General features: G+C 41.3%; 1 protein-coding gene across 5 annotated transcripts in view; it reads left to right on the forward strand.

The window, feature by feature from the left end:
• Nucleotides 1–1,282: 1,282 nt before the first annotated feature.
• LOC103815122 (uncharacterized) overlaps nt 1,283–27,773 on the forward strand; it is a 181,577-nt gene continuing 155,086 nt past the window's right edge. For all 5 annotated transcript variants that reach the window (XM_050970703.1, XM_050970698.1, XM_050970699.1 and 2 more), the window contains exons 1-4: nt 1,283–1,664; nt 20,864–20,919; nt 27,147–27,213; nt 27,523–27,699. In XM_050970703.1, coding sequence (XP_050826660.1) covers nt 20,908–20,919; nt 27,147–27,213; nt 27,523–27,699 — 256 coding nt within the window. In that variant the 5' untranslated portion in view covers nt 1,283–1,664; nt 20,864–20,907. The remainder of the gene's footprint in view (nt 1,665–20,863; nt 20,920–27,146; nt 27,214–27,522; nt 27,700–27,773) is intronic.

The raw sequence follows: 27,773 nt of genomic DNA on the forward strand, positions 1-27,773 counted from the left end.
TGTAATACTGTCTTTTTTTGGACTTTGCTTGTGTTTCTTCTCAAACTGCCTTGATTTTATATTATTGTAGCATCAAAAGTCTCAAGCAGGGTCCAGCAACCAAGAATGAGGAGGGCAGCATGCAGATCCACAAGTACTTTCTAATTCCAAGCATATACAATTCAAGTGCTAGAGAAGAGGTGATAAATAAATAAGAACAAGAAAACACAGGGGAAAAAATCCAAACAAGGGGTATGGTACATCAGTAACCCACTCTGGGGACAAGATCTTTAGCATGCATTACAGCAATATGAGTTTTAGTCATACACTATTGTATTTATTGCTTTTAAAAATTATTATTGCATTTCTGGATTATTCTTAATGTGCTTGGCCATTGCATTTTTCATCTTTAGGATGATGGACTATCTCTTTTTTTGTCTGATGGTGAAAAAGGACATGAAAGCTTAGGGAAATATGGGACTAATCAGTGTCTGTATTTAATTTTCCAAATATTTATCTGGATCAAATAGGACCCTTAAGTTTTCAGCAGACGACTTTATCAGAGAAGAATTGTAAGTTAGCTGATTGCAGCAGAGTTTCTTGCACAGTTAAAATCCTCAGGGCAAGGCCTGTTTCCACAAACACCTTAATCTCCTCCCTTGCACTGGGGAGCAGGTTTGCAGTGACACAGAGCAGTGACCTTCAGCTGCAAGCTTACAAAAGTCACTTGAGTATAAAGACCATCTAGAGCATCTACAGTGTGTGCAGTATCAACTGGTGCTGGCAGTGGACTGCGGCAGAAAGGCAAAGCTGTTTCCCTGGCACATATTCCCCCATCTGGGCAGTCAGAAGAGAAGAGCTAGTGGGGACTGAAGATCCTTTGCTGTGCCTTTGGGGTGCTACAGGACAGCATGTTGTAGTGGGGTTGTGCTTTAACAGCTAGGTTGTTGTACACCATAAAATACAACAAAGGCTGTATATAAAAGCTGATGTTCTGCAACCCCAATGACTCACTGTGCCTCTCCTAAGGAGAGAAAGTCACTGGAGCCACCTTCTGTGGCTACCTGAAAGGCACACTTTTGCAGGTCCCACCTGGTGCTTCTCACTTAGCACTCGATAAAAATCTCCCCTCTTGCTCCTGTCTCCTCTAACTACGTGCCAAGAAACGTCCTTCTGTCACTGCTGGTTCTGTGTGCCAGGCGGATGGACATTGCAGGAGGTTTTCATCATGCTGCTTATCAGCTACTTCTGCTCCATGATGCAAGTATCTTCTCACTGTCAAACCTTCTGGCAGAAATTATCTTTGATTAGTTCGTTCTGTGGAGGCTATTCAGATGTGCTCTTTGATAGCAGTGCTATCACATTTATCTCCCAAGTAATTATTATTGAAGAGTAAAAATAAAAATAAATATTTTAGATCCCATATTTAGATCCAGTTGCCCACTCTTTTTATGCATAGGAGGGTGGCTTAGCACTGTTTTCTTTACCAGGTTGTTTGTCTGAGTTCTGGAGAAGAGCATCCCATGGAGGAGCTGGAGAGGTTTCTATTGCTGATGGATTTGCTCTGGCACCTGATGTGTGTGCCAGCAGCCATCTCATCAGGGGGACGTGGACGTCACTGTCACCATAGAGACAGCAAGGAGGATTCGGTTTCAAAAGGTGAAGAGAAGCTGGGAACTAGGAAGGTAAGCTGGGTCTGCGTCTCAACTCATGGAGGATTTTAAAGCGATGCTCTATTTAAAAGGAGGCCACTTCAGTAGAGGAGCACTCTACTGAATATTTATACACATGTATGGAAATGTGCATCTAAGTATTGTTTCTTATGCATTTATTTACATGTATTCTTTTGAATAGGCTTGGGTGCAAAAGAACCCAACAAGGGTTTTTGAGAGCCTGCTAGAGTTCAGTTTGTGCTCCTCCAATTAATTCTTCTTTTGCAGGTGATGGAAAAAATAAAAAAAAGATTTATATTTAAGTTTTATTTTAAGAAGTTGTAAAATATCCACTGCCTCAAGATTTTCAGTTTTGCATAGGAGCTGAGGGAGCTGTGGTGTGCTCTAAATTAACGTTGCTCACTTCTACCCCTTCTTGTGGTCTTCAGTTGTGCTCTAGCAATGGTATGGATGTAAAACATGGTGAGTGTTGACAGGCAAGGTAGGGATCAGCCATGAGTCATTGTTTAACCACACGGGACTTTTAAAGCCTGAGTCTATACTGGCCTGGGACAGCTTGCAGATCTCTCTCTGCCCACTCTTATATCAGCAGATAAAATCACCCCTCCTCAGGGCTTACACCATCCCTTGAAGATACAACCTCAGTGATGCATGGACTTGTTTAAAGCTTCAGTTTGCATGCTTATAATCCCCAGCAGGGTGCTGACCCCAAGAGGGTGTTTCTTATGCCTTGGAAGCAGAAGGTATGGCTCTGAGGGGAGTGGTGGCAAGGAGGAGTGCAGCCAGCAGGGCGACAGATGAACTCTTGAGTAATGCCATATAAGCGTTGCTACAGAAAGGGTGGTGGAAGGCTTACAGGGACTGATAAAAGACCTTGTCTGCAATGCCATGCAGTTCTGGATGCCACTGGAGAGGATGGGGCTGGGTGCGTGTTTCTGATCTTGGGCCAGAGATGCTCAACAGAGCCCTTGAGCTCCTCTTGTCGTTGCCCAGCCTGCCACAGCTTGAGCAGGAAATAGCTGGAGTACAGCAGGTTTTTTAACCATGACACACTTGTCTTGACAGCTGGAGGAAGTCTGGCATGGGAGCCAAATCTCCTGGCTTTGTGTCAGTTCTGGGGTATCTTTCCTGTTTTGGGAATTCCCCGCTGGGGAGGTACTGCTGCTGTTTGGAGCAGAGCTCAGATCTCAGCCCCTGGGGCTGTCCACTCTGGGAGATGTTTTTGGCAAGGATAAGTATTTTTTGCTATTTCTGAGTCTCTTTGACTTTATAAATAGCTAAGTGACAAGTAAAATTTTGGTATTCACCCTATGGCTGAATTTTCCGCAGGGATGTTTGCATGTGTGCGTAATACCATTTATATTTATTATTCCTGCTGCTGTCGTCACTCACACGTTTTCTGCAAACAGAACAAAGGGCTCCCTTTGCAGTCAGCTCATGGTCCAACTGCTGCACAAAGACAGTGGAGGGCACAGAGAGCGCCTGGGGGGCACAAGGAATCCTTGAGATAACATTGCTCGGGCTTCTGTTGTCAGACCTCTACAAACCATGATAATACATGTAGGCTTCATGCTAATGAGAGGCAGCCAGGGTGTATGTGAAGAACTGAACTCTCTATTTACATCCAGCTGGGGCTTGCATTTTTGGGGGCCCCGTTGTTGGGACATGTAGGGAGCTGGCTGACTTCTGTAACAAACTGCATTTTTAACTGATTTTATCTGATGGCTGCTGCAGGATCTTGTCTACCCAGATTTTAGTCATTCACCCTGACTTCTGTTTTAGGAACTTTCTGACCAAATTGATCTCTGTTATTGATATAAAGATCTGTGCTGGTGAACTTTCGGGTTTGACTCACTTTCTGGGATCAGCCTATGTCTCAGCTATGGTTCACTCTCAACATTAATCATTCGATCATGCTTTTTTGAGAGAACAGAAACTGTGATTTATGTTAGATTCAGAGTTCATCCAGTTCACTTCCCAGTCTCCCATGGTGGTGGTGGTCTCCAGCTGTTTGAGTGAAAAGAAAAAGAAATCCTGCATTAGGCTGGAAGGGGATAAACTCTCTTAAGCTGTAATAGAAACTTTGCTTTCTTCAACAGAGATACCATTCTCTGAGAACTTGATTACCAATTAAGATTACTACAAAGCCAGATGCTAAGAGGAGAGTTAGATACCAACGTTATCAATCTGATCTGAAAGGTTTTACTGATGCAGAAGCCATTTTTGGGTGACAACAAAAGCATGAGGACAGGAAATAAAGATGGGCTTGACCTCCAGCCTAGAGCCCTGAACTTGGCACATTTAATCAGCTACTTCTCAACTAGAGGGGCTAATTAGCCACTCCTCTGGTTGCTCATCCCCTGCAACCTGCTCTTGCCACAGCGTGTGTATGTTTTACCTGCTGGGGGAGAATTGGGAACAATACCTATTCTAACAAGCACCACCTTTTCTCCCCTCTCATTAGGGGTGTCGGTAATTTAATTCCTCTGTTACATATAATGCCTCTCCTATAATGCTTCTCACTTGACTGCATATATGAAGTGGTCAAGACCTGCATCTGGAAATTATGCAGTAACAAGATTTTTTTTCTTCCTGTCTACAGCAGGAATATTTATATATACCAGATTTTTGCCATGGTCTTATGAGGTGGTACAAGAAGTAAAGCCACTGCAGCTATCATACTTGTGGTGGTTTTGTGTGATATTGTCATGTCTTCATAAGATTTTCTGAGGTTTTCTTTGGCTCAGGCAGTTAAGATTGGCTGTAGTTGTGTTTTTGCTTTGAGAATAAGGGAGTACATCTCTGCCATCATGCCACTGGGTTTGCTGGCATGTAGCTAATTTACCAATTTGTGTTGAAAAGGTAGGAAAAAGAAAATGTGAAATTGATGCTGGGCATGATTTCAGAATATAGAGATGGTTACTCACTGTCAGCATCTGTGGTGATCATGGTGATCATTGCCCAAAATTAGATATTGCTTTTTCTCTGCACACTTCCATACACTGGGTTAGATGCTTGGATTTTTCAATTGCCTCTGAGCTCAATCCTTCAAGTGTCACTTAAGCTACTTAGAAGCCTGTTTATTTTCACCTATGCTCATTCTGTAGAAGGATGAAAGAAGCAAAATAACTGTTCTGAGAGCTTGGTGTTTTTGTGGGGGTATACAATCTCTTTCCATGAATCAGTGGACTTTGGGGAGGGTTTCCAAGTGTGTCTAAATCCTGCTGTGCTGTTGGCCTTTCTCTCAGATTGGGCCTCAGCCAGCAAGGAAAAATTTTCAGGCAATCCAGCCAGGATTTTTCCATGTGATAAAGGGAATGATGAAGAACTCTAAGCTCTGAACAGATGACTCAGTGCCTCTGGTGCTGAGTTAGGCCTATCACTGTGCCTGTTGCAGAGGCACGCAGTCCACACCCAAATTCATCCTCTGCCCACACACAAATGTGTCATCTATCTCTGCATGATTGAAGTGCTCATATCAGACATGTCTACCTGGGAAAATTGTGGGAATTGTCCTAAAAGGTTATTATATGCTTCTGATTTCTTTCCTCTCTGGTCATTCTGTCCTCTCTTTGGATCTCTTGCACCTTTTAGGGGGTCTACTTGTGCAAGTAGGTCTGAATGGGAGAACTGTATTTGCAGGGCCTCTTGCAAGTCTTATCAGTCTAAGAAAACACAGTGGGAGAGACCCAGTGAGATAAAACAATGTATGGAAAAGAAACGTATCACTTTCCTTATTTTGTGTATAAAATAATGTGTCTTAAATATGTGTCTTAATGCCAAGTATTCCATAAAAAGATTAGTTTGGATTAATGGAGTTGATAAAGGCATATGATCTTTGTTTTCATGAATGGCAGAGGACTAAAATGTGGCTGTAGCTGGCATCCATATGCAAGTCTTGCAAGGTTCAGCTCAGTTCTATGAAATTTAGTGCTATGAAATTCATCCACCTTTACCACACTGTGTAAGAGAGGCTGTGATATCGTTCAGCTGTTAGGAAAAAGTGACTTTCTAGGCCAAAGGAATGTGAACAGGTGTATCTTATGGTTTGACATTATAATTACAAATGCATGAGAGATGTAGCCTTCCACTGCCTTGATCAGAACTTTAGTGTGTGCTTGTGTGTATCTCTGAGACAAGGATTGCTAAGCGAGGTTCTCTGGCTTTTGTGAAGGATGGCCCCAAGTCATCCTTCAGAGCACAGGACATCCTTAGGCAAAGTATAACGAGGATTTGTCTCAAAGCAGAGGTGGAGGCTGAGGCCTGGTTCATGAGAAGGTGGTTTCCAAGCCACCCTCACTAGAAGGGAAACAGGAGATAGCATCTTCCGTCTGGGAAGAGTTTTTCCAGGTGCTGCTGACAGAACAATTGCTTTCTAACGTTAAATAGCCTAGAGCTGGAGGAAAGGAAGATTTCTTCTGTGGAACTGGGAAAAAAAATGGAACAGAAAGAGAGGGAAAATCAGTTTCCCTAGTCTCCTATACCCTTCAGAGCACTACAGAGTCAATGCCTGCTGAGGAAGGGATACATGGAGGCTTTGTAGAAGACCAAGGTTTAGAGCATCTATCATCAATTTTCTCTTGGTTCACTTTCCCTTTTCTGCCAGTCCCAAGAATTCCCAAAGTAAACAGAAACCAGAAGATTTCAGAGTCCTACTTCTGAACCCAGTCATGGCTGAGTCACATCCTGCCTTACCTGGCATTGCACAAATGACCCAGAGAAAACGGCATGGTGTGACTGCTCTGTGGTAACTTAAATGAGAAGGATGGCTCTTGGCATGCGTTTCTCAACACGCCGTACAGCAAAATACTTTTTTGGAGAACTGTCAGCAAAGGCCATTGCAGAACAAAGGAGGAACAGGCATTAATCTGGGATAATGATGAACAAGAGGTAGCAGGAGGATCTGAGAAGATGTGAGTCTCTTAACATGTGACAATTTTTACTGGAAAGCCAGGAGCACAGGTTTGACTAGTTCCTAAACGAGTTGAAATTTTTTGGCTAGTATTTAAGAAACAGCTTACAGTATTAATGGCAGCAATACAAAGGAAAGAGAAAGATCTTTATCAGTCATTTTCACTTTGGCTTTAGTTAACTTTTATAAAAAAAATATTCAAATACAACTGTGTAAACATACATCACACTCTGTGGTCATTCTCTGAACTGAAATATTGTTACATAGGAACGGAAACAAATAGGAGCAAAGCATTTATTTCCACAGCATCTGCAAGTGACAAGAGGTGTTAGGGGTTGGTGTTGGGGCCATCTTTGTTGGTGATTGGACAGAGGGATTGAGGACAGCCTCAGCAAATTTGCCAGTGACACCAAACTGTGTGGCGCAGGCGGCACGCTGGAAGGAGAGGATGCCATCCAGAGGGACCTTGACTTGAGAACCTTGAGAGACGGCACTGTATGAACCCCATGAAGCTCAAGGCTGAGTACAGGCTGAATGGGGACAATCCCAAGCACAAATAGGCTTGGGTGGAGAATGGATTGAGAACAGTCCTGAGGAGAAGGACTTGGCAGGAAACTGAGGGTGTTGGCAGGAAACTTAGCATGACCTGACAATATGTTTTTGGAGTCCAGAAGACCAACAGTGTTCTGGGCTGCATTAAAAGAAGTGAGACAAGGTCAAGGGAGTTGATTCTGCCCCTCTACTCTGCTCTCAAGTCACCCAGCCTGGTTACTGTGTCGACTTCTGGACCCCCACAATATAAAGAAGGGACCTGTTGGAACGAGTCCAGATAAGGGCCATGACAATGATCAGAGGGCTGGAGAACCTCTCCTGTGAAGTCAGGCTGAGAGAGTTGTTCAGCTTGGAAAAAGAGAAGGCTCTAGGTAAACCTTAGAGGTGCCTTTCAGTTTCCGAAGCAGGCCCACAAGAGAACTGGAAGGTATTTTTTACAAAGTGTTGTAGTGATAGGACAAGAGGTAATGACTTTAAACTGAAAGAGGGTGGGTTTAGGTTGGATATGGGAAAGAAATTCTTTACTGACATTGAGGTGAGGCACTGGAAAAGACTGCCCAGAGAAGCTGTGGATGCCCCATCCCTGGAAGTCTTCAAGGCCAGATTGGGTGAGGCTTTGAATCCCTGCCCATGGTAGGGGGGTTGGAACTGGGTGATCTTTAAGGTCCTTCTGACCCAAACCAGTCAATGATTCTTTGAAAAACAAACAGAGGTTGAACTCAACACAGTACTGTAGTTTTGAATGTGGGACTGTTGCTACCAGCAGCTTCCAATGCTCGGGATTTGAAGTACACTCGCTTCTTGAGCGTGACTATTACTGTGAGAAACTGCATTAATAAAAAAGAATCAAAGGTTTTCCACGTAAGTCAGAGCCTTATCTTCTATGAATATAGGATGTTGTAGCTCTACTAAAAGTTGTGGGTAACAGTCTGTGGAGGCTGAAGTTCTAGTGCAAAATCCCTGTTAACATTCACTGTTTTTCTTCCTAGCACCTAAAACTGTTTCATGTAAGAACAGGCAAATTTACTGCTGGTACAAAGCCCTATCTGATTTGGTTTCATATGGCCTCCTTCTTCTATATCCATGATCATGCAACGTTTCACACCCACACATGGTTTCTCAATTTCCTTCACTGCCCCTTTCAAGTATCCTTATGTTATATGAAGCAGCTGCTTGTGTTTAGTAACTTTCTGCACCTGTGGTGCTTTTGGTCTAGGACACTGAAGCAGAATTTCCTCACTTGGCCATGTTAAGATGCAAACTGTGCCCCTGGGCTGGGTGCTGGAAAGTATTCAGTAAATTCAGTAGCACCATTTGCAGACGGTGTGAAAGAAGCTGCTCTCAAGGCATCTCGTCAGCATCAAGGATGAACATTCATGGTCCAACCTGAAGCAAATTCTTTGACACCCTGATATGAAACCAGCTTGTTCCTGTTGCTGTGTGCCAAAGGAAGCTGTTTCCTAGCAGATGAATAGGGTATGAAGTGTAAACTTCACATTGAGACTCGTGTAATTGCCTTGCATGTTTCAGGAGAAGGGAGATTGTGTGTTTCTGGTCACCTTGCATCCAGATGGCAGCTTACAGGTGGAGATTTTTTTGAAGGATGCCAGACAGGCTTGTCCTTCATCGTAGCTGAAGCAAGGGTTTTACCTTGCTGCAACTCTTTAGGTTACTTTCCTTCTCACCCCAAATTTAATTTCTCAAAATGCATTTTCCCCATTGCAGGAAACCAATGACCCCAGTAGCTGTGCTCAGGTGCAGCCATGGCTGAGTGTGTGGAAAAACTCAGATCCTGTGCCAAACCAGTTGTGCTGGGGCTTTCCTTTTCTTTCCTGCAGCTTTTCCTGCACTGTCCAAGTAAGTTCTTCAGGGAATGGCTTTGCTGCCAGGATGTATTCCCAGTGGTTATTTCAATATCTAGTTTCTGATTCAGGCATGGCAGAATCTGGGGACTTGAAACAAGTCCCCCAGTCTGGATAACTTTCCCAACTTATGTATCCATGCCATCCATCCATCTTAGCAGTTAAACTTGGAGACATGTCCAAGATTACACAGTGAACCTGATTCAAAGCCAAGAATAAGTTCAAGAAAATGTGATAATAAACCAGGTTTTTTGGTTCAAGTAGAGTATCTTGGCTCCTGAAACTTGCCTTCTTCCTGTGATTTTTCTGCTTGGGGGAGGGAGGGCAGAAAAAACCAAAAAGTTAGTGCTTTTAACATATTAAACATCTGCATATGCTTTGTTGTGGGATCTATGGGATAGTGAATCCAGATTCATCTTTTTGTTAAGGTGAGCCCATCTTTGAACTTGTTATTAAAGACTACAAAGTGATTATAACCCTTGTAAGAGGACAAAACAACTCTTTTGAAAAGTATCATGTCTATTGTTTTTGCTGATGGGATGACCAGGAAGACTCCTGGTTCTGATCTGTCCTGTTGCTTTTCTGTATTGTTGTTGTCATAAACGCTTGATGGAAAAAAAAAGTCACTAAAGTGATGTGTCATTGCTTCATAAAACCATTACCTTAAATACTTTATTTGCATGCAAAAGGAAACATTTTCCTTCCATGCAAATGGACTTCAGAATCTCTAGCCAAATACCAAAGATAAGTCTACTTTATTGGCATGAAACAGTGTTTTTAGGGCAAAATAAAGTTCTAAGAAACTTATAGTATGTTACTGAGTGCCAGTGCTAATATGATATTTATTGTTCTATCAGATAAGTTGTCATAGTCTAGTACAAGGGAAAGAAAGAAGCCCTCAAGGTTAGAGGCAAGCTTTAATGTCCAGTTTTCCTTATGTGCTGATTTTGGTTAGAGGGAAGTTAATTTTCTCCACAGTGGCTGGTATAGGGCTGGATAGTTTGTGCTGAACACAGGGCTGATGAAATAGATATTTTTCTTATTGCTGACCAGAGCTTGCACAGAACTGAGGCCTTTTCTGCTTCTTGTACTGCCACACTGTTGAGGATACTGGGGATGAATGGGAAGCTGGGAGGAAACACAGCCAGGACAGCTGACCCCAAGTGACCAAAGGGATATTCCAGACCATGTGGCATCATGCTCAGCATGTAAATTGGGGGAGAAGAAGGAGGAAGGGGGGGATATTTGGAGTGATGATGTTTGTCTTCCCAAGTAGCCATTACATGTGAGGGGCCCTTCTCTCCTGGAGGGGACTGAACACCTGCCTGCCTATGGGAAGAAGTGAATTAATTCCTAGTTTTGCTTTACCTGGTGTGAGCTATTTTTTCTTTCCCTATCAAGTTGTCTTTATATCAACCCATGGGTTTTCTACCTTTTATCCTTCCAGTTCTTTCCCTGATCCTCCTGGCGGCAGAGTGAGTGAGTGGCTGTGTGGAATTTGGTTGCTGTCTGGGATTAAATTACAACACCTTTATTATTCATATAAAGTGACACTGAGAATCCATTCATCTGATACAATTAAGTGGCTGAAGGAATTGCATGGGGCCAGGCATTTAGAAGATGGGCTCCACGTTCAATACAGCCCATAGTCCTGCAGTCATTCTATTGCAGAGGACCTTTGGGATCTCATGGAGTCCTGCTGGATTTTGCTTGAGGAGTGACTTGCCCACACACAGCTCACTGCAGCATAAACTCCTGTGATCATCTTTGTTTTGTTTTCTTTGGTCTTTTTAACTGTAACACAATAACCAGTTGCAGAGATGCATGTGAGAGATCCAGCAGCTTCACTCATTCAACAGATGAAGATATTTCCTAGTCCATCTGTCTACTGCTCTGGAAGCATTTACAACATCTCTCAGAAGACAAGATTTTACATTCTTAATTCAGATATTGAAAAGGTGGGGGGAAGAAAGGGAGAACTAGGAAACAAAGAAAAAAAGAAAAGGGATATTTTTAGGCATTCTTTATGAATCTTAAGGAAGAACAGTTGCTTTTTCACCTTAAAGATTACCTTCACCAACTATCTAAAGGCTTAAACTTAACCTATGGAAATATTGATAACTTCAAATGGAAATGTCATCCTTTTATGATTCTTGAGTCAAAAATGGAGGAGAATTAATCCACCCATTCTGAGACAAAAAGCCACGTACAGTTGCCATAGTTGCAATACGGTTTCCACTTGCAACATGAAAAGTCTTAACTAGGAAAAGCACATCAGTGAGCCAGGGCCTGAAAGGGGCATTTTGAGCACTACATCCTGCACTTTACTACTACTGCCTTTCTATACTTTCTGCCAAGTAGAGGAAAAACATGGGTTTGGTTCAGATGGAACAAAATGGAAGATCTGCTGAAGGTTTCTTCCAAGTCTTGGTGTGAGGAAGGAAGGCGACACTGTGCAGAATCACCCACTCACTTGTGGATCAGGGCTGTGTTAGCCCTTTCAATAATCTCCTGAAGTCTGAATGAGAGACTGATTTTACAAGAGTTTAACACGACCTTATGTAAATTCTCATTTAATTTTGGTGTTAACAGATTAGGAGGTGAATTGGTTTAAAGGGAAGGAAGTAAACTTGTGACGTTAGTTTTAATGTTTTCAGCTATCGTGGGAAAAACCCGCAAGAAAATATCATCTGGAATAAACATGCTATGCAAATAATTCTTGTCAATTGCTGTCCAACCTGTGATGGATCTCTGTGAGTATTAATATTTCACAAAGTATTAATTCTGATACTTCTAATTCTGTCATTTCTGCTATTTCTACCAGCTTCTATGGATTTCCTGAGGTTTCTAGATGTCCCTACATTTTGGGTGGGACTTGTGTAGTATATTGACAGAATGCTCTCCAGTTTTCCAGTGGTAGTCTCCTCATTAATTCCAGTGGGCTCCATGCCTTATTTGACTTCTGCACAGCACCATGTAGGCTGCAGGGGAGAGTATGCAATGACAAAATCAGTCTGGTCTCAAAAGTTGCTACTCATTAATAGCTGGAAGTTACTGCTTCTACTGTGAGCAATCTGTGGCCCCCTTTAGGGTAGGTAGTAATCCAGTAGTAAAGGTAGTAGGCCAGTACAGGTTTCACTTGAAGAAAAAGCAGTAACAAATGACAACTGGGAAGGATTTTTCATCTGTCAATTTTAATTTTTTGAGCTCTGTTAAGTAGTTAACCCCTGGTCGATAAATGAATAGGAATGAATTAAGGTGGCAATAAACTGTATACAATCTCATAATATGTCAATGTCACTCTTTTTAACTCTGTATTATCTGTTAAAATTTGCATGAGAAAACCCTCAGTTTATTAGGGTATGAAATAAACATGTAGAAATTTCCGGTGAAAAAGAGCTTAGGATTTGGGCTATCTTATGTGTGACTGATCAGCAGTAAGTATCTGAAACTCTTTTCATCTTCACCAAATGAGGAATGAGGAACTTCACAAATGAGTTCTCTCAAATCAGTAAAATTATACCAACTTGAAATTTCTGAAAAGATATTAGAATGAGTTTCTTAACTTGGTATTTGAGGGAGGGAGGGAGAAGGAAGGATGAGAGGTCAGAAAAAAATGAAATGTAATCGTGTCTTTTCAGTTCTGTAGAAATTTTCACCCATCCTCTTACTACAAATGTTCTCAGTTGGGAGTGAGCTTGTACTTTATTCTGCTGTGTTCAATAAAGTAATTCAAGCAAGGAGAAAGTGTGTGCATAAATGCTTTTCAGGATTGAGACCTATAAATTACAGACTTCCTCCTCATTTAATGTCTTCCACTCAATATGTAAGATGCTTTTAAATTCTACTAATTGTCCAAACCAAATCCTAACTAGGCAATCAATGAACCTATAGACTGCAGTGTCTTGAATGAGTAAATGACATCCTTTGTAGAATTGCTCTTCGAACCCTTTTCTGAAGTAGTGAAAAATGCAGTATTAAAGTCTATTTTCAGATTGGGTGCTACCCAAGCAAAAGCCAAGAAATCCAAATCTCACTAATTCTCCTAACATGGCAAGTAATGCTCAGAAAACAACTTCTTCTGGCTCAACTTACCCACCTTGTCATGTGAAACTGTCTCTTCCAAGACAGGTTATTGAAATGTTAGTATGCCAATAAAACCTCAAAAAAACGTCACTGATCTTTAAGCCTTTTGATGACCCTGTGTGGAAAGGAAAATTCATTGCTTTTTTGACTTCCAGACTGCACCAATCCAAAACTGGAGAAGTAGGTGTGGGGCATGAAGTTCTACCCAGATGGGCGAGAAGGAAGTAGGGCTGCCCTGCTCTTCTCCAGGGCAGTGGACAGGTGAGAAGACACGCGCACACAATATGTGGGCATCCTCTCTGGGTGTGTGCTGGATTGCTGCACGTGGAAATGTGTCTCCTTCCTGCTTCTAAATCCTCAAATCATTGCTGGATGCTACCTCATTGAAGATGTTTTGGTTTTGTTTGTTTTTTTTTGTTGTTGTTGTTTGTTTATTTGTTTGGGCTTTTTCTTTTGTTTTAATTACCTGTGATGATTGCAACATGCTATTAGATTCTAGTCTAGGTCTCACAGTATCCATCAGTGCAGTTTTTCACTTTGTTCTGCTGGTGGAGGAAACATAAATATTTTCAGAATCTTAGTTTGTGGGGCTGGTAGCAAACTTTAATGTCATTATGGGGGTCTAGTTTTAGTACATTTTTTCTCTGATGGGAAAGCTCACTTAAGGAAAATCTCTTTCCTTGATGGAGTTTGTTGTGCCCTGGCTGTAGTGGCAGAACCAAGTGCATGACCAGTGAAGTGGTTCAAGGTAAATAATGAAAAAAGAGCTGTTTTAGGGATAGATATTTTTAATCTGGCTTAGATCTACAGTAAGTACAGCCCAATGAGACTTCAGAGAGCTGCTTTCCAAGGACAGGAGTGAATGGCTGGAGAGAAGAAGGGGGCAGACAGCAGGAATTTATTAAGCTGCTGCATCACCAAGGAGAGCCTGCCAGGGGATTGCTGCTGACTCTTCTACTCTACCAGAGGAAATCAAGCAGAGAGCATATCAGTTTCACAGCTATTCCATTGGTTAGAAAGCAGCTTTGGGCCTATTGGACATGCCATCTTATCCCAAAATGCGGGAATTCAGAAGCAGTCATGTTTGACTGTTCTTTGCTTGTTCAAGGTCCTGAGGTAGCTGTTTTTCACATGTAATAAATGAAACCTCACTAGCATTTATTTCAAAGGGAGATTTGGTCCAAGAATTCAAATCTCAGAGTCAGAATTGCTGATTTCCTAGCTGGGACAAAGCAACTTCACACCTAGCTGTGCTGGCTGAAGATACCAAGTTTAAAATATGCCAGGCATAATTTTCCTGCTATTATTAATGGAAAACTAATGGAAACCATTACAGACCTTGAATAGTGTGCATCTAGGTCTTATCAGCTAACTGGGTCTTGAAAACTAAGCTGCAGCTCTGCTTATTAGTCAAAATATGTCTTTATGCACTGCCATTTCTAATTAGTGGTATGCAAATTAGAAATGAATACCTAATTCTTAATTCCCTGCCTAATTTATGCCTTGCCTCAGTTTCCCTTCACTCGTACTTGGTGGTTAGGTCCAATTAACAAGTGTCTGACAGAGGAGTGCACTCACTGGGTTGAATATATTGATATATATATGTATAGTCAGTGTCAGCTGGCATAGAGGCTGATATAAGAGGGACTAATGGGAATGTATGAACAAGTAGCCTGTGTTGTTTCATGTTGACACATATATGACACTAATCCGGAAACTCCTGCCAGAGGCAAGTGAAATATGTTTTGAACAACTAAAGGTATTCCTTCTGGGACTGCTCATACAGTATGATTTCTGTCTCTTTGACTGAAAGAAAACTCTCCTGATCTATTAGCAACAGTATTGATATCAGAAGTGATATATGTAACAAGTGCAACTTTTACAAGGAGCATTTTCCTGTATTTTCCAGTGAATCCTTGCTTATACTCTTGCTTAATTCAGAGAGAAAACTCTTCAGCATTACACTTTCATATATATATTTGAAATTTTGATCTTTGAACTAACAAACAGCAGAACTGAATTTTTTCCTTGTGCAGATTCTCTCCCTGAGAATCTGAATTCACTCCTGAATCCTCACTCAGATCCTCTCCCTGAATCCACATGGATTGTGCAGATTGTGCTATTTGCAGTGAAACTTTCTTGGAAAACAATGCTCCAATCATTATAGGCTGCAGGGTGCACAAAAATAACTTCGGATTGGTTTGCTTTTCTTTGTAGTAGTAGTGGTAACCAGAAAATGAAAAGTAGACATTCATGAGGAAGTACTCAACTTTATGGCAAATACAAAATATAGTCAGAAAATGAACTGCTTGTTCCCTGAAAGTAAATTAGGGAGGACATTCTGAAACACTTAAAAAAAAAAGTTGTGTCTCTTGCCACAAAAGTTGACTGATAATTAGTCTTTTATACTTAGAGTTTACAATGCTGTTTCTGCTCAAGCAAAATCATTCATTGGTTTTCTCTCTAAAGCATATATTATTTTTTTTTTCAGAATTTCATGTGCAGCTCAGTACTTCTAACTAACAGTCTTCTGTAATGTGAAGGCCATGTAATTTAAGAGTTACAAATCACAAAACTTTCTGTAATGAAAAAAAAAGATTTTTTTTTTTCTTTTTGCTGGTTAAGAGGTGGGATGTGGGTGGGAAGGGAAACTTAAGGACAGTGGCAGTGCTGAAGCTCCTGATACCATGGTGTTGCATCCAGAGTGCAGTGCAGAAATTCCCTGTGGGTGGTAGAACCACAAAGGTAACAAGGAGCATCTGTTTTACAAGTAGAAAACTGGAGGAAAAAAATTTTTGGCTTGACCACAACCATGAGGAGCATGATTTTTTTACTGTGCTTGATCTCTCAATCCTGCTGCCTGCTACCATCTTAATCGGAGCTGTCTCCAAGTCTTGCAGTGGGCAGCTCTGCCAAAAAAATAAAATAAAATAAAAAAAGCCTGGAAAGAAAGATTGGAAGCTTTTCATCCTATTCTGGAAAGCCTTTTGTCCAGGCTGGGGCTATTTTTTCCTCCCTCAATAGCGACTGTCAGGTGAAGATCACTAAAAATTTCAGTCCTCTTGAACATGAGCCCCAGGACTTCATCAGGAGATGGTCATCCATAAGCCAGGCTCTGAAATGGTGTGGTCACAGTTCATGTGTGGTGTTTTCCATTTGGTGGGAAATGGGAATATTGGAATGGTGGCACAAAACCTGAAATTTTGGTATTTCTGGCTTCCACAGGAGTTGCTGGTGTGGGCTGAGACTAAATATTGTCATAGTAGCTTGTGTGGGGCTGTGTTTTGGGTTTGTTATGGCAGTGTTGATAACATGGGGATGTTTTACCTATTGGTGAACAGTGCTTACAGGGTGTAGAAATCTTTTCTGTTTCTCACACCACCCCATGAGTGAGTGGGCTGGGGCTATGCAAGAGCTTGGGAGGGGAAGAAGTTGGGATAGCTGACCCCATTTTCCAAAGGGTTATTCCATAACATATGATGTCATGTCCAGCAATAAAACAGGGTGAGGGGAGGGGGTGAAAGGTGTTTGGGGACTGGCTGGACATAAGTCAGTTGGTGGTGAGCAATTGCATCACTGTTTATTTGTGGCTCCCTCCCTACTCCCTTTTCTTTTTCTCCCCCTCATTTAGAGAAATAAATTCTGGCAGCTCAGAAGGCTGACCATATCCTGGGCTGCATCAAAAGCAGCACGGCCAGCAGAGTAAGGGAGGTGATTCTGCCACTCTGTTCTGCCCTGATGGGACCCCACCTGGAGTGCTGCTTCCAGCTCTGGAGCCCTGAGCACAGGAGGAGGGACAGGGACCTGTCAGAGGAAATCCAGAGCAGGGCCACCAAGATGATCAGAGGGATGGAGCACCTTTCCTATGAGGGAAGGCTAAGGGGCTGGGATTATTCAGCCTGGAAAAGAGAAGGTTTTAGGGTATTCTAATCACTACCTTTCAGTACCTGAATGGAGCCTACAAGAGCGATGGGGAAAGATTTTTACAAGAGCACATAGTGACAGGACAAAAGGGACTGGCTTCAAATTAAAAGAGATTAGGTTTAGATTAGATATTAGGGAGAAATTCTTTACTGGAGGGTGATGAGTTTCCCAGAGAAGATGTGGATATCTCATCCCTGGCAGTGTTCAAGGCCAGGCTGGATGGGGCTTTGAGCAACCTAGTCTGGTGACAGGTGTCCCATGGTAGGGGGATTGAAACTGGATGATCTTTAAGGTCCCTTCCAACCCAAATCAGGCTATGGTTCTAAACTGCATCTAAACCCATGAGGTTTTGTACTCTTATCCTTCTGACTCTAACCCCTATTCCACTGATGGTGAGTGAGCAGCTGAGTGGTGCTTAGCTGCTGACTGAGGTTTATCATTAGAAAAATCATGTATCTATCCATCTTTTCAGGCACACAGAAAAAGGCTAGGAATATCACAACCTATCAAGTGAATGAATTGAATGTGAGCCTAATTTTGAGTGTGTTAATAATCTTTATAAAGACATATTGCAGTAAGCTCCTTTCTTTATAATTTTTTTTAAAAGAAAAATTAAAACCAAAAAATATAGCATGGATCTGAAATTACTTTAAAGGACCTGCTCCCAAAATTGATGATTAAAGGAGGATAAGCGCAGTGCTTTTGGCTTCAAAGGTCAGCCCTGCTGAATTTAAGTGACTGATGGATTCTCTTCACTGGAGGCGCAATTTTCCCCTGAAGAAATATTTCTTGAAGACCAAGGCTGGCTACCTGGTATTTATGAGAGAGTCCAAAGGGAATTACAAGCGGGGTTGTTAGGGTTATCACTTACTCAGTGGTTTCTGCCGATATTGTGGCACAGGGATCCCACAGCACTGCTTCTTAGCATGTGATAAATGGTGCCCCAGGTGAAGGTGATGCAGGAGCCAGGGCAGCTCCCGCCATGACAAACTGTTGCTTTGCTGCTCCTGCCATGACCCCGCTGTTTCTCCTCCAACACCTCAGCTGTGCTGGGCATTGCTCTCCTTGATAAAGTGCCTGGGCATTGGGGTGCACCCTGGGGAGATTCTGGGTGCACAGCCGCCAACAGGAGGGTTCTTTCCTGTCGCGTGGCAGCGTGGTGAAAACCGCACGTTTTATGGCTGCGTTTGTAAGGACCTTGTTGTACATTGGTCCAAGAGATTTCTGGTGGCTGGTACAGCATAAAATATCAACTGTTATGAGAAATACGTCCCTGAGCATGCTCCAGTCGAAAAGTGTGTTGTTTTGATCTCTCCCAGAGCTGTAGCTGGTGATGGGAACCTGTTAATAGGGGTGTGGTGCTGAAAAAGTGTTTTCTGCATCTCTCAAATGCCTCCATTTTTTGTATTAAAAAATACAATACTTTTACTACAGAAAGTTATTAATATATCTTGCATATTTAATCTAGAACCCTTAATTTTTCCTCTTGTGGAAAAAAAAGGCATAATTGGATGAAAAATTAGAAAACAAAATGGGCTATCCAGTATAAGAACTTCTAGGTAATTGTTTTGCTTTGCCATTTTACTACAAATGGACTTAAAAATAACTAAAGCCCATCCCTAATTAATGCAAAATACATCAGCCAAGTATGAAATAAAGTACCTGGTGGGATCTCAGATACTTTTTATGTTGTGTTTTGATTGCTGTGAAGATCATGTAGTCTGTTTTCCCTGTATTCTTTCAGGACTGCAAGCTAGTTTGATGCTAATGATTCAGCTGTTATCCAGCTAAAGAAAATAGGCTGGTGAGGTTAACTAAGGCCACAGTCAGGGTCAGTTGATGCAGTGTTGAATGTGTTGTGTGTTTGGTACTATAAAGATAAAAGGAAAAGCAATGTCTAACACCTTCATTTAAAAAATCCAATAAATTTTCCCCCACCAAAGTAAACAAACAAAAATATTTCCTGGAAAACCCAAATAATAGGAAGTTCTCAAACTCTAAGAAAATCAGTGTTAAGACCCTAATGTTATTAATGTCTCTTCTGAATTCATTGTTTGCCTTTGCCTTTGTTGTCCTTATCACGCTTTTCAAGATGAAACTCCAAGTGTTCCCATTAATGTTTGGATTCCTGGACTGTTGTGGCTCCACAAGTCCTTATTGCTGCACCTTTGGCTCTTCTACAATGCACAGATGTTGACCATGGATGAAAATGTTGCATTCACAGTTTATGTCTTGATCAGTTCTCTTCTGCTGGCAGCTTCTCACCATTCTGCTTTGAGGAGGAAAGCAGCCCTTTCAAGTTTTGTTGCTTTGGTTGATACAGGTGGTTCCTTCCTGCTGTTCCCCTTGGAGTGGTGACAAGCCATATGTCATGCCATTGGGCTCAAAACCAGTAACCTGTTGCATTCGGGGAATTACAGTTCCAGTAGCTGGAAAAGAAATGCACATACTACCTTGTCCTGAAAACCCATCCCAGATTTTGGAATTGGGACTAGGGTTGCTTTCTGAGACATACAATGACCAGATCTGTGACTTGAGCCTATCTGCAGGGTCTTTCTAGGGCTTTATTTTCAATATTGTATAGTGCCCTGGGGCAGAGAGCTTTGCAACAGCTGTGGGCTGTGGTGCAGGGGCTGATTGGGCAGGGCTGGCTCTAGGAGGAGCAGGAGCTGCTGGATTCACAGCCGCCAGCATTGCTTCAATGGCCTTGGCACCCCAAGAAGGACTCTGAAATCAAGGAGTGATGGCAAAGGTCAGCAGGCTCTCAGCATCAGCTTAGCCTGGGCAAAAGCTCAGCCCTTAATTCATTAGTGAGAAACTGGAGTGACAATGCAGCCTTTTTCTGTGGAGCACTTGTGGCCCCGTCCACTGTCCATTGTTTTGATTTCAATGAAGTCTAAGCACATACTCAGAATTAGGCACTTCTTTGCCCGGTGCCCTCAGGAGAGAGAGTTTCCTCAAGTGGGTCCAAACATCTACTTTGTACAGGGCATCTTCTGACCCAGAAGGTCACCTAAGGCTTCTGAGAGACTCTGAAGGGATATTTTTAATTGTTCAAAGTCTAATTTTGTTTTCAGGCTCAGCGAAATAACCTGAAAGTGTGTTTTTGTGAATGCTCAAGGGAAAATCTGGCCAAGGAAGAAGCTTGTTATTCATTGTGGGTCAGGTCCTGCAACTGTGGAGTCAGACTGAGTTTTGCCATTGATTTCAGTGGGTGCAGGGGCAACCTGTCTGGCCATTTGGAATGAATAAATTTTATTCCCACATAGAGACAAAAGTAGGTGGTATAAAATTGAGGCCTTTTTGCTGATGTGATATATAAATTGTGAAGTTATTGTATGTTTGCTTAATTATAACCTCAAAGTAGAGGAAAATTTTAATCTTTTCAAGGGAACTCCCAGCATAGGAAATGAGGCACAAGTGGGATCCACGTAAATGTCAGATTACAGAAGTGTTCCTGTGTTTGACAGCTTTGATACTGTAGTCTTCAGGTAAGGTGTATTCTACAGCAAACTCTGTGTCGTGTTACTGGTTACTCTCTGGTGGTAGAAATTACTACTTCTGGCCTGCTTCCACTTAAAACTAAGTTTTGGTTGGCATTGCTTCATCTGATCTTAGATTATGGGTTTTTTTGTTTATGTTAGCAGGTTTTTTTTAATGATCTGATGGAAATTTGTTTTCAAAAAGAAATGAAGGAGCAGTGCTACATCATCCCTTTGCTCATTGACAAGATCAGAGAGGGAATGGCATCATCCCCCTTCCCCCCGCCATCCCAGCAGGATGGGCTGGTATTCCACAAGTCCTGGGTGCTAAACCTAGTGGTATTAAGAACTGCAGACTGGAAATTCAGATACACTGCCTTTCCTTTGTTGCAGGAGGAAGCATTTTTTGCTGCAGGTCTGAGAAAGGGCAGCCTGGCATGGAGAAAGAGGTAAGTGAAGCAAAAGCCATGCTTTCCAAAGAGAAAAGTGAAAGGGACTATTCCTAGCATTGCTATTTCATAATATTATTTGTAGTGTGATGGGAGGGAAGTCGGCGGACGCACAGGCTCCTTTATAGCATTGACAAGTCAAGGAGATGATTAACGAGAGTACCAGACAATGTAATGGTAGGAGAAGGCCCACAGAAGTTAAACAAAAGTGCCTTCAGAATTTAGAGAATTCCCATGATCCATAGTAGGACCTCATTGTGCTTGTCTACTGTTTCTATTTTTGATTAGATTTATAAACACAGCACCACATATTTTCATGTGGCTCATAGCCCCAGGGCAGAGTGAGATTGACTGCGCTGAAACTGTGAGGCTTGTGAATTTCGGGCAAGGGATGGAGTGAAATAAGTAGTGTAATTGTTTTTGTGGAGTGACCGTGGGACCTCTTCTGTTCTGAATTACACATGGTTCAACCCTTTGACCCAACCAACCTCGGCAATGCCTGGTAGATCTCCTAAAGCTGTGCTGAAAGGTCCTATCAGTGACATGTTGGAACATTATCTGTCATGCGAGATGTGTGCCAACAACCATATTAAACTACATTAATTACTAGTGAGGCCATGTTTGTGACAATCTCAACTTCATTTAACCCATCATCATGTTAGTTATTGTTTAAGCAGGAAGTACAAATGGGGACAATTTATGAAATCAAAATGCAGCATCAATGTTTTGTTTAATAAATTGTATGTTTTACTTTGTTTTATTTCCCTTCTAGTTTTTTTTTTTTTTCTTCCCGTGGTGTTTTTGTTCTTGTCATCAACTCTGTAGCTTGAGTTTTTTGAGGGCTTTTCTATTTTAAGAGCAAGCAATAAAAAGACTACTTGTTAGTAACTGAACTAATACACCAGTGAGATTGTTGTTTCTTTCAGCGCAATTGTAAATGAAAGTTGACTGAAAGCCCCGTGTTTGTTTCCTAGCAAGAAGCAAGCTCGCTAAGATAGTTTGTGTAGGGCTGAAAGATCACATGTGGGTTACTCACTTGGTGTGCACCCTCACTGAGTTACTCTCCAGCTAGTGGGGCTCTGTAGGGCAATGCTTGCACACTTCTGAGCATACATATGAATGGAGTGTACATTTCTTTTTAATTGTACAAAATCAATTTTCTCATAGATCTGAGCGTCTACATAGAAAAGGTTTCTGTGGGTCCTCAAAAGGCAGTCTGGTATGTAGAAATTCGGAAGTGATAATTAGCACATGTTTGCTTCCTGAAGCATTTCTGTGTTTTATAGGGGAAGAGGCAAAAGCTCTCCCTCGTGCTCCTGCGTGGGCAGCGTGCAGGTTCACTCATGCCTAGCTGTGCCTGGTGTTCTGTTAGACTAAGCACACAGGGTTACATCCTCCACCTACACACCGAGCTGCTCTTTTACGACAAGCCTTTTCCTTTGGCCTCATTGTCTAGCTGGAATAAACAGAGTGGAGTTATTTATTTATTTAATTTTATTTATTTTTGATTGCTGCAGAGTCAGCTAAAAGCATCTTTGACCCTCCTAAGTGTCATTCTCTTTAGCAATGAAGAGTTTGTTCTCTGCAAAATCTAACATGGAGTGCTTAAAGCAGACAGGTGCAAATACCAAGCTGTTTCTCTTTGGCTGCCATCCCTTAAATAGACAAAGTAATAGGCTGGGAGAAAGGAAAAGGTTCCAGCTCCAGCTGCATAAGGAAAGCCTTAACAGGGACTTAGCAGCTGGTTGCAAGAATTAAATGCTGTAAATAGCAAGTAATGCATTTGTGTGTGTGAGCGTGTTCACAGAGGAATAAGTGCTTAGTGAAGCTCCATCCCTTTTTATGCAAGAGGATCATTCTTTGAAAACTGTGCTTTGCTTTCCATTGAAAGGCTAATGCTCTCACTGAAGTGAATGAGAACAGAAGCCAACATACCTGTTCCTGTTTACCATCGTTACACTCCTTAGAGCATTTCAGGCATTATTAGGTTCTTGGAGCCCTACCAGATTGACAATATTTCCAGCTACTTCTCTTTTGGCTGTATTCAAACAAGACCCCAAAGGAAAAAAGCAAAAAAAAAAAAAACAACAAAAACAAAAACAAACAAAAAAAACCCCCAACAACCAACAACAAGACAACCAACCCACAAACAAAACCATGGATGAATCTGCTGAGCTAGTTTGCTGATGTTAGAAACAGTTGTTCATATTAGGAACACCTAATTTAATTTCATGAAAGAGACATAACATGCCAGTATGTGTATGAATCTAAGGTATGCATTTCCTAAAAGGAACTAAAACTCTGTCATTCCAAAGTTGCTCTTCTTTTTGACTTCCAGCTTGCATGGGGACTGCTGTCTGGAAGCAGTAACTTTAACTTTAACTCTAAGGCTGCTGATGAGGTCTGTCTGTGTGATCTTCGTAAGCAGATAAGGGTAGGGAGACAGCTCAGAGCAGAGCTTGTTTACAGCAGGACAGAAGAAAACAGCTAGACGTAAATGAGGGCTGACGGTTTCATGAAGCACAATTGGTTGATCACAGATTCAATATGACTGCCCTGAACTGAGCGATGATCCGTACAGTATGCAAAATTCACTTTCTTGCTGGTCTGTGCCCACCAGCCTTCCAGCGGCTTTCCCAGAGCCCCTCAGCCACGGCTTTGAGTGGAACCAGAGCTGAACGCAGCATTGTTGTACCCAATTCCTTTTGACAACAATCACATTCTTTTAAAAACTTCATAGGTTTTAGTTGTCACTGGTTATAAATGAGGGTTTTTTCCCTCGCCATTGCTGCTGCTACTGCTGCTGTTGTTGTGGTGCTCGCTGCTCTCCCAGAGATGAGAGTGCTGCAGGTTCTGGTGCTCCCGGTTTTCCTTTGTTTCCATCGGTATCAGAAAGCAGGCGGTGCCTTTTAATGATGACCACGTGCAAAAAAAGCTTTTAAAGGTTTAGATCCCTTTTTGAGTGACACGGTGATTAGTCTGTGCTGTGCTCAAACACTTCTAACTCCCCTTGTCTTTGCTGTAGTGCAGCACACTCAAGGTAAAAAGGTATTTTAAAAAATTAAAAGGCAGGCCTTCTTGTTTTTCAGCAACAGTCGTGGGAATTTGAGGTAGGATGAATTGCTGCAGCAGCGAGATGACCCTTTAAACTCGACTTTGCAGGCAAGGGACATCCCCTTTCTGTGTGCTGGTTGTGGATGGACAGATCTGGTGCATTTGGTTTGTGGCTGCAAGTTGTACCCTTGTCACAGCAGGTGTAAACCAGCACAGCCTTTGCATCACTTGAGGCTCTGGCTTCAGTTTGTGCAACTTTTTTTTTTTAATGCTTGTTTATGTTTATTTTGGGATAATGCTCTGTAATCAGAGTGGAAGCTTTCTGTAAGGATGTGTGTTCATGTGCATTTGTTTCAGTATGCTCACACACCTGGACTTTGCCTGCAAACAATCCAAATGGTCACTGAGAGCATTTATTTAATTTGCTATTGAAAACCTAAGTTTTTCAGGTATGTGAAAACTGATTAAAGAACATTTGCTCTAGTAATAAATTTGCATAAATACATACATTAAGTAGTAGTGACTAATGATAAAATGAATGTAAAATGCAACTGGATAATTTCCTGCCTATTCTCTGATGAGAAGGCAAAGTATTATAAGGGTAGGGGAGTTGGGAAAGGAAACCTAAAATAAAAAGGAGGGGAAATAGTGTTATTTACACAACTTAAAATTGCTCATGTGTAAAAGAGAGAAGGATGAGGAAATTGGCTGGAAATAGGTATGAAAGGAAAATGTCTTCTAATTTCCTCTCAAGCACGAAATGACAAGAACATGTGTTGATTACACAAAGGCCACCACTGAAATTCAGCTATGTTGAGAAGCAACACTGGAAGAATTCAACTCTGCTGTTGGAAATCAAGCATTGCTTTCATTCTAAAAAATATGAAGACCATATTTTCAAAACCTGATTGCATTAAAGGACAAGGGCATCATCTCTTTGCAGTGCATAAGGATCGCAAGCATGTTCCACCAATTACCTGAAAATTTGCCTGAAGTACCAAATAATTTAGTCATTTGTGTCACTGAAAAATACAAAATTTGGTGTTAACTGTACTGAATCCTAAAAAAAACCAACTAGAACCCCTCAAAGATTTAACACCTTAACACCTTCCCCGAAACAAGACCAAAAACTCTCCAAAATTCCAAACAATAAAAACCCCAAAACACACATACTCAAATCCACTCCAGAACCCACAGCAGAACATATTTTTATTATGCATAAGGAAGTAGGAATACCTCTTTTACTTCTTTATGCTGTGAAAGGAGCTTGTGCTTTTTCCAGACCATAACAGCTGAAAGTTGTCTATGGCCAATATAGCGAGCACGTAGTTTTGTTAGGGACATCTGACATGCAGAAGGAAGACACAGAATCTACTGCAGATCATCTTAATCCCGTCAGAGTTACAGATGTGTATTGATTTATACCACTTGAAAGTTTGCCCCAGAATTTTGGCTTGATATTGTTTTCTTTAGCTGCTAACATGAAGTTGAAGGTTTTGTGTGGTGATTATACACAGCATAGTTAGAATAATTATCACACAGCAGTGTTACAAATACTCTGGAATCTTTAAAAGCGGCTCAATTAAAATTTTATGGCATGCAGGAATGCAGCAATTCTTTAATATTGCAAAGCAGACATAATTCTGAAGATACTAATGGAATGAATGTGTATTTTTGAATAATCAGAAACAGTATGGTGAATTTCTGAACCTATTGAACTCCCATCAAAATTATCATTAACTTCAGTTGAGCTGCATGTGGCTTGCAGGATTTTTTTCTCTTTATGTATTTATTTATTGTAGCTTTCAGAATGTGTCTGTTCATTTTTACATATTTGCTTTTTAGTAGGGTATTAGTCTTAATTTAGAGGATGTCCACTGTTTCTAGAAAACCATATATGTGTGTGCATATATACATGTATAAATATGAAGATATTAATATCTATAGTAACCTGTCAGTGGTATGGTTCAGTTATTTTTGACAGGTTTATTGATTGTGTCTGCTGCAAGTGCTGTTTTTTTACTGGAAATTGACACCCACAATCAAACGGGAAAGATGGATGCTATAAAAACTGCAATTTTTCAATGATTCTTGTAATTAATCCTTTTCTATTGACAGTTTCCAGGAGCTATGTTGCCAGGAGTGGTCTTTATCACTGGACAATTAAGCAACTGGCTTGAAAAAATAATGCTGTTTTTGGAAGCTGCCATGTGACGTTCTAAAATAAATGGGTCCGAACTGTTTTCTTACTTTGGTTTTGGCTTTGATTAATATTCCCAGATGTGCTTTATTTTAGATAATCTTTGCCTGTTTTGACTGTCAACATCTGAAATAGGGTCTGTAGCCGCATACCAGACCACATGTGACTCTTGCCCAATGTGGCTCTAGGTATTACACAAAGATGGTGTTCAGCACTTGGGCCTTCCTTAGTTCAATGTGACCATATAATTTTTGAGCCTTGCTTGCCCATGGGAATTACTGTGGAACTTGTCAGAGTTAAGGTTCCACAAGATTTCCTGCTGTTTGGTTTCACCGTAACCCTTGTTGGTGTCTCTCTAATCTTAAATGAACTTTCCATTGTTGTAATGAGTCCTGCTTCCTCTCTTCCCTGGACTGTGATCTCTCTTTTGCCACACTTCATTTAAAATTGTCTTAGCTCCCTTGTCATTCTATTGCATTGTATGAAAGGGTAGAGCTCATTCATTTTTAGCTCCTCTGTGGTGAACAGATACACTGGTTACGTAAGTGGACTTAGAAAATGGAAGGATAGGGGACGTCAGGGAAGTCTGCTCATAAATATGCTACATAACCAAACTTTTCTAAATGAAGCACTGCCGTTCTGCAAGTGAAATAAAGCAGTTGCTGTTGAATGCATACTGAGAGACAAGTCTTATAATGTTCTTCATTTGTTGAGGTTTCTTTGCATTAATTAAAATTGGGGAAAAACAAAGTATTTTAATGTGACCTTCATTTGGCATTTGTTTCAACTTTTCTTCTATTTTATTTAATTCTTCCACTTCTGTTGTTCAATTAGTGTTTGACCCCTTTAGCAGAGATTTAAATTAAATGACATTTCAATGCCATCCCATATTTAAAATACTGTGTTAGTTGTGGATCATAAAGGATGATCTTCGTTCTTTAGCTAATTTATTCATTTAACAATTTCCCTCCAGAAGTTCCAGCAGAAGGCTCTGAAGCAAACTAAGCAGAAGAAATCCAAGTCGGCTGAATTTCTGATGGGTGAGCCTTGCTTGATGAGTTATTGCTCATAATTTGTGTAAGGATTAATTAACTAATTACAGACAAATGGCTGTGGGCGAAATTTTGCTCTTGCTTGTCAGGGTGCAATTTGTAATTATTTTAATCATTTATTCTTTTTTTTTTTTTTTTTTTTTTTTAGAGTTAATTTTAACCTAATTCTGTTTTGGCGACATTTGAGGACGATACACTTGAGTCTTTCAGCAAAGGAATTACTAGAAGGAATTTTCTGCTTGTCATTGAAATACACTTTGCTATAATGTGCTCTTCTGACCTCCTTGTTTTCTATAGTAAAAGAAGAGAGAGCAGCAACAGAAGGCATTGAAAATCCAGCTTTTAACATCAGCAGCACAGATCTTTCAGCATATCAGCCTTCAGAAGAGAAAGTTATTAGACATGACAAGCCAGATAGCACCCTTGCAGCTCACCAACAAAAACTCGGGCTGCAAGCCCATGCTGAACCAAGAGGTGAGACATCAAACCTGATTAGCCTCAAACTCAGCAACAGTGGCTGTGGCTGTTCCCCATCCAACCTGCACGCT

Source organism: Serinus canaria, chromosome 2 (assembly GCF_022539315.1).
Source record: "Serinus canaria isolate serCan28SL12 chromosome 2, serCan2020, whole genome shotgun sequence".
In the NCBI taxonomy this organism is placed as follows: domain Eukaryota; kingdom Metazoa; phylum Chordata; class Aves; order Passeriformes; family Fringillidae; genus Serinus; species Serinus canaria.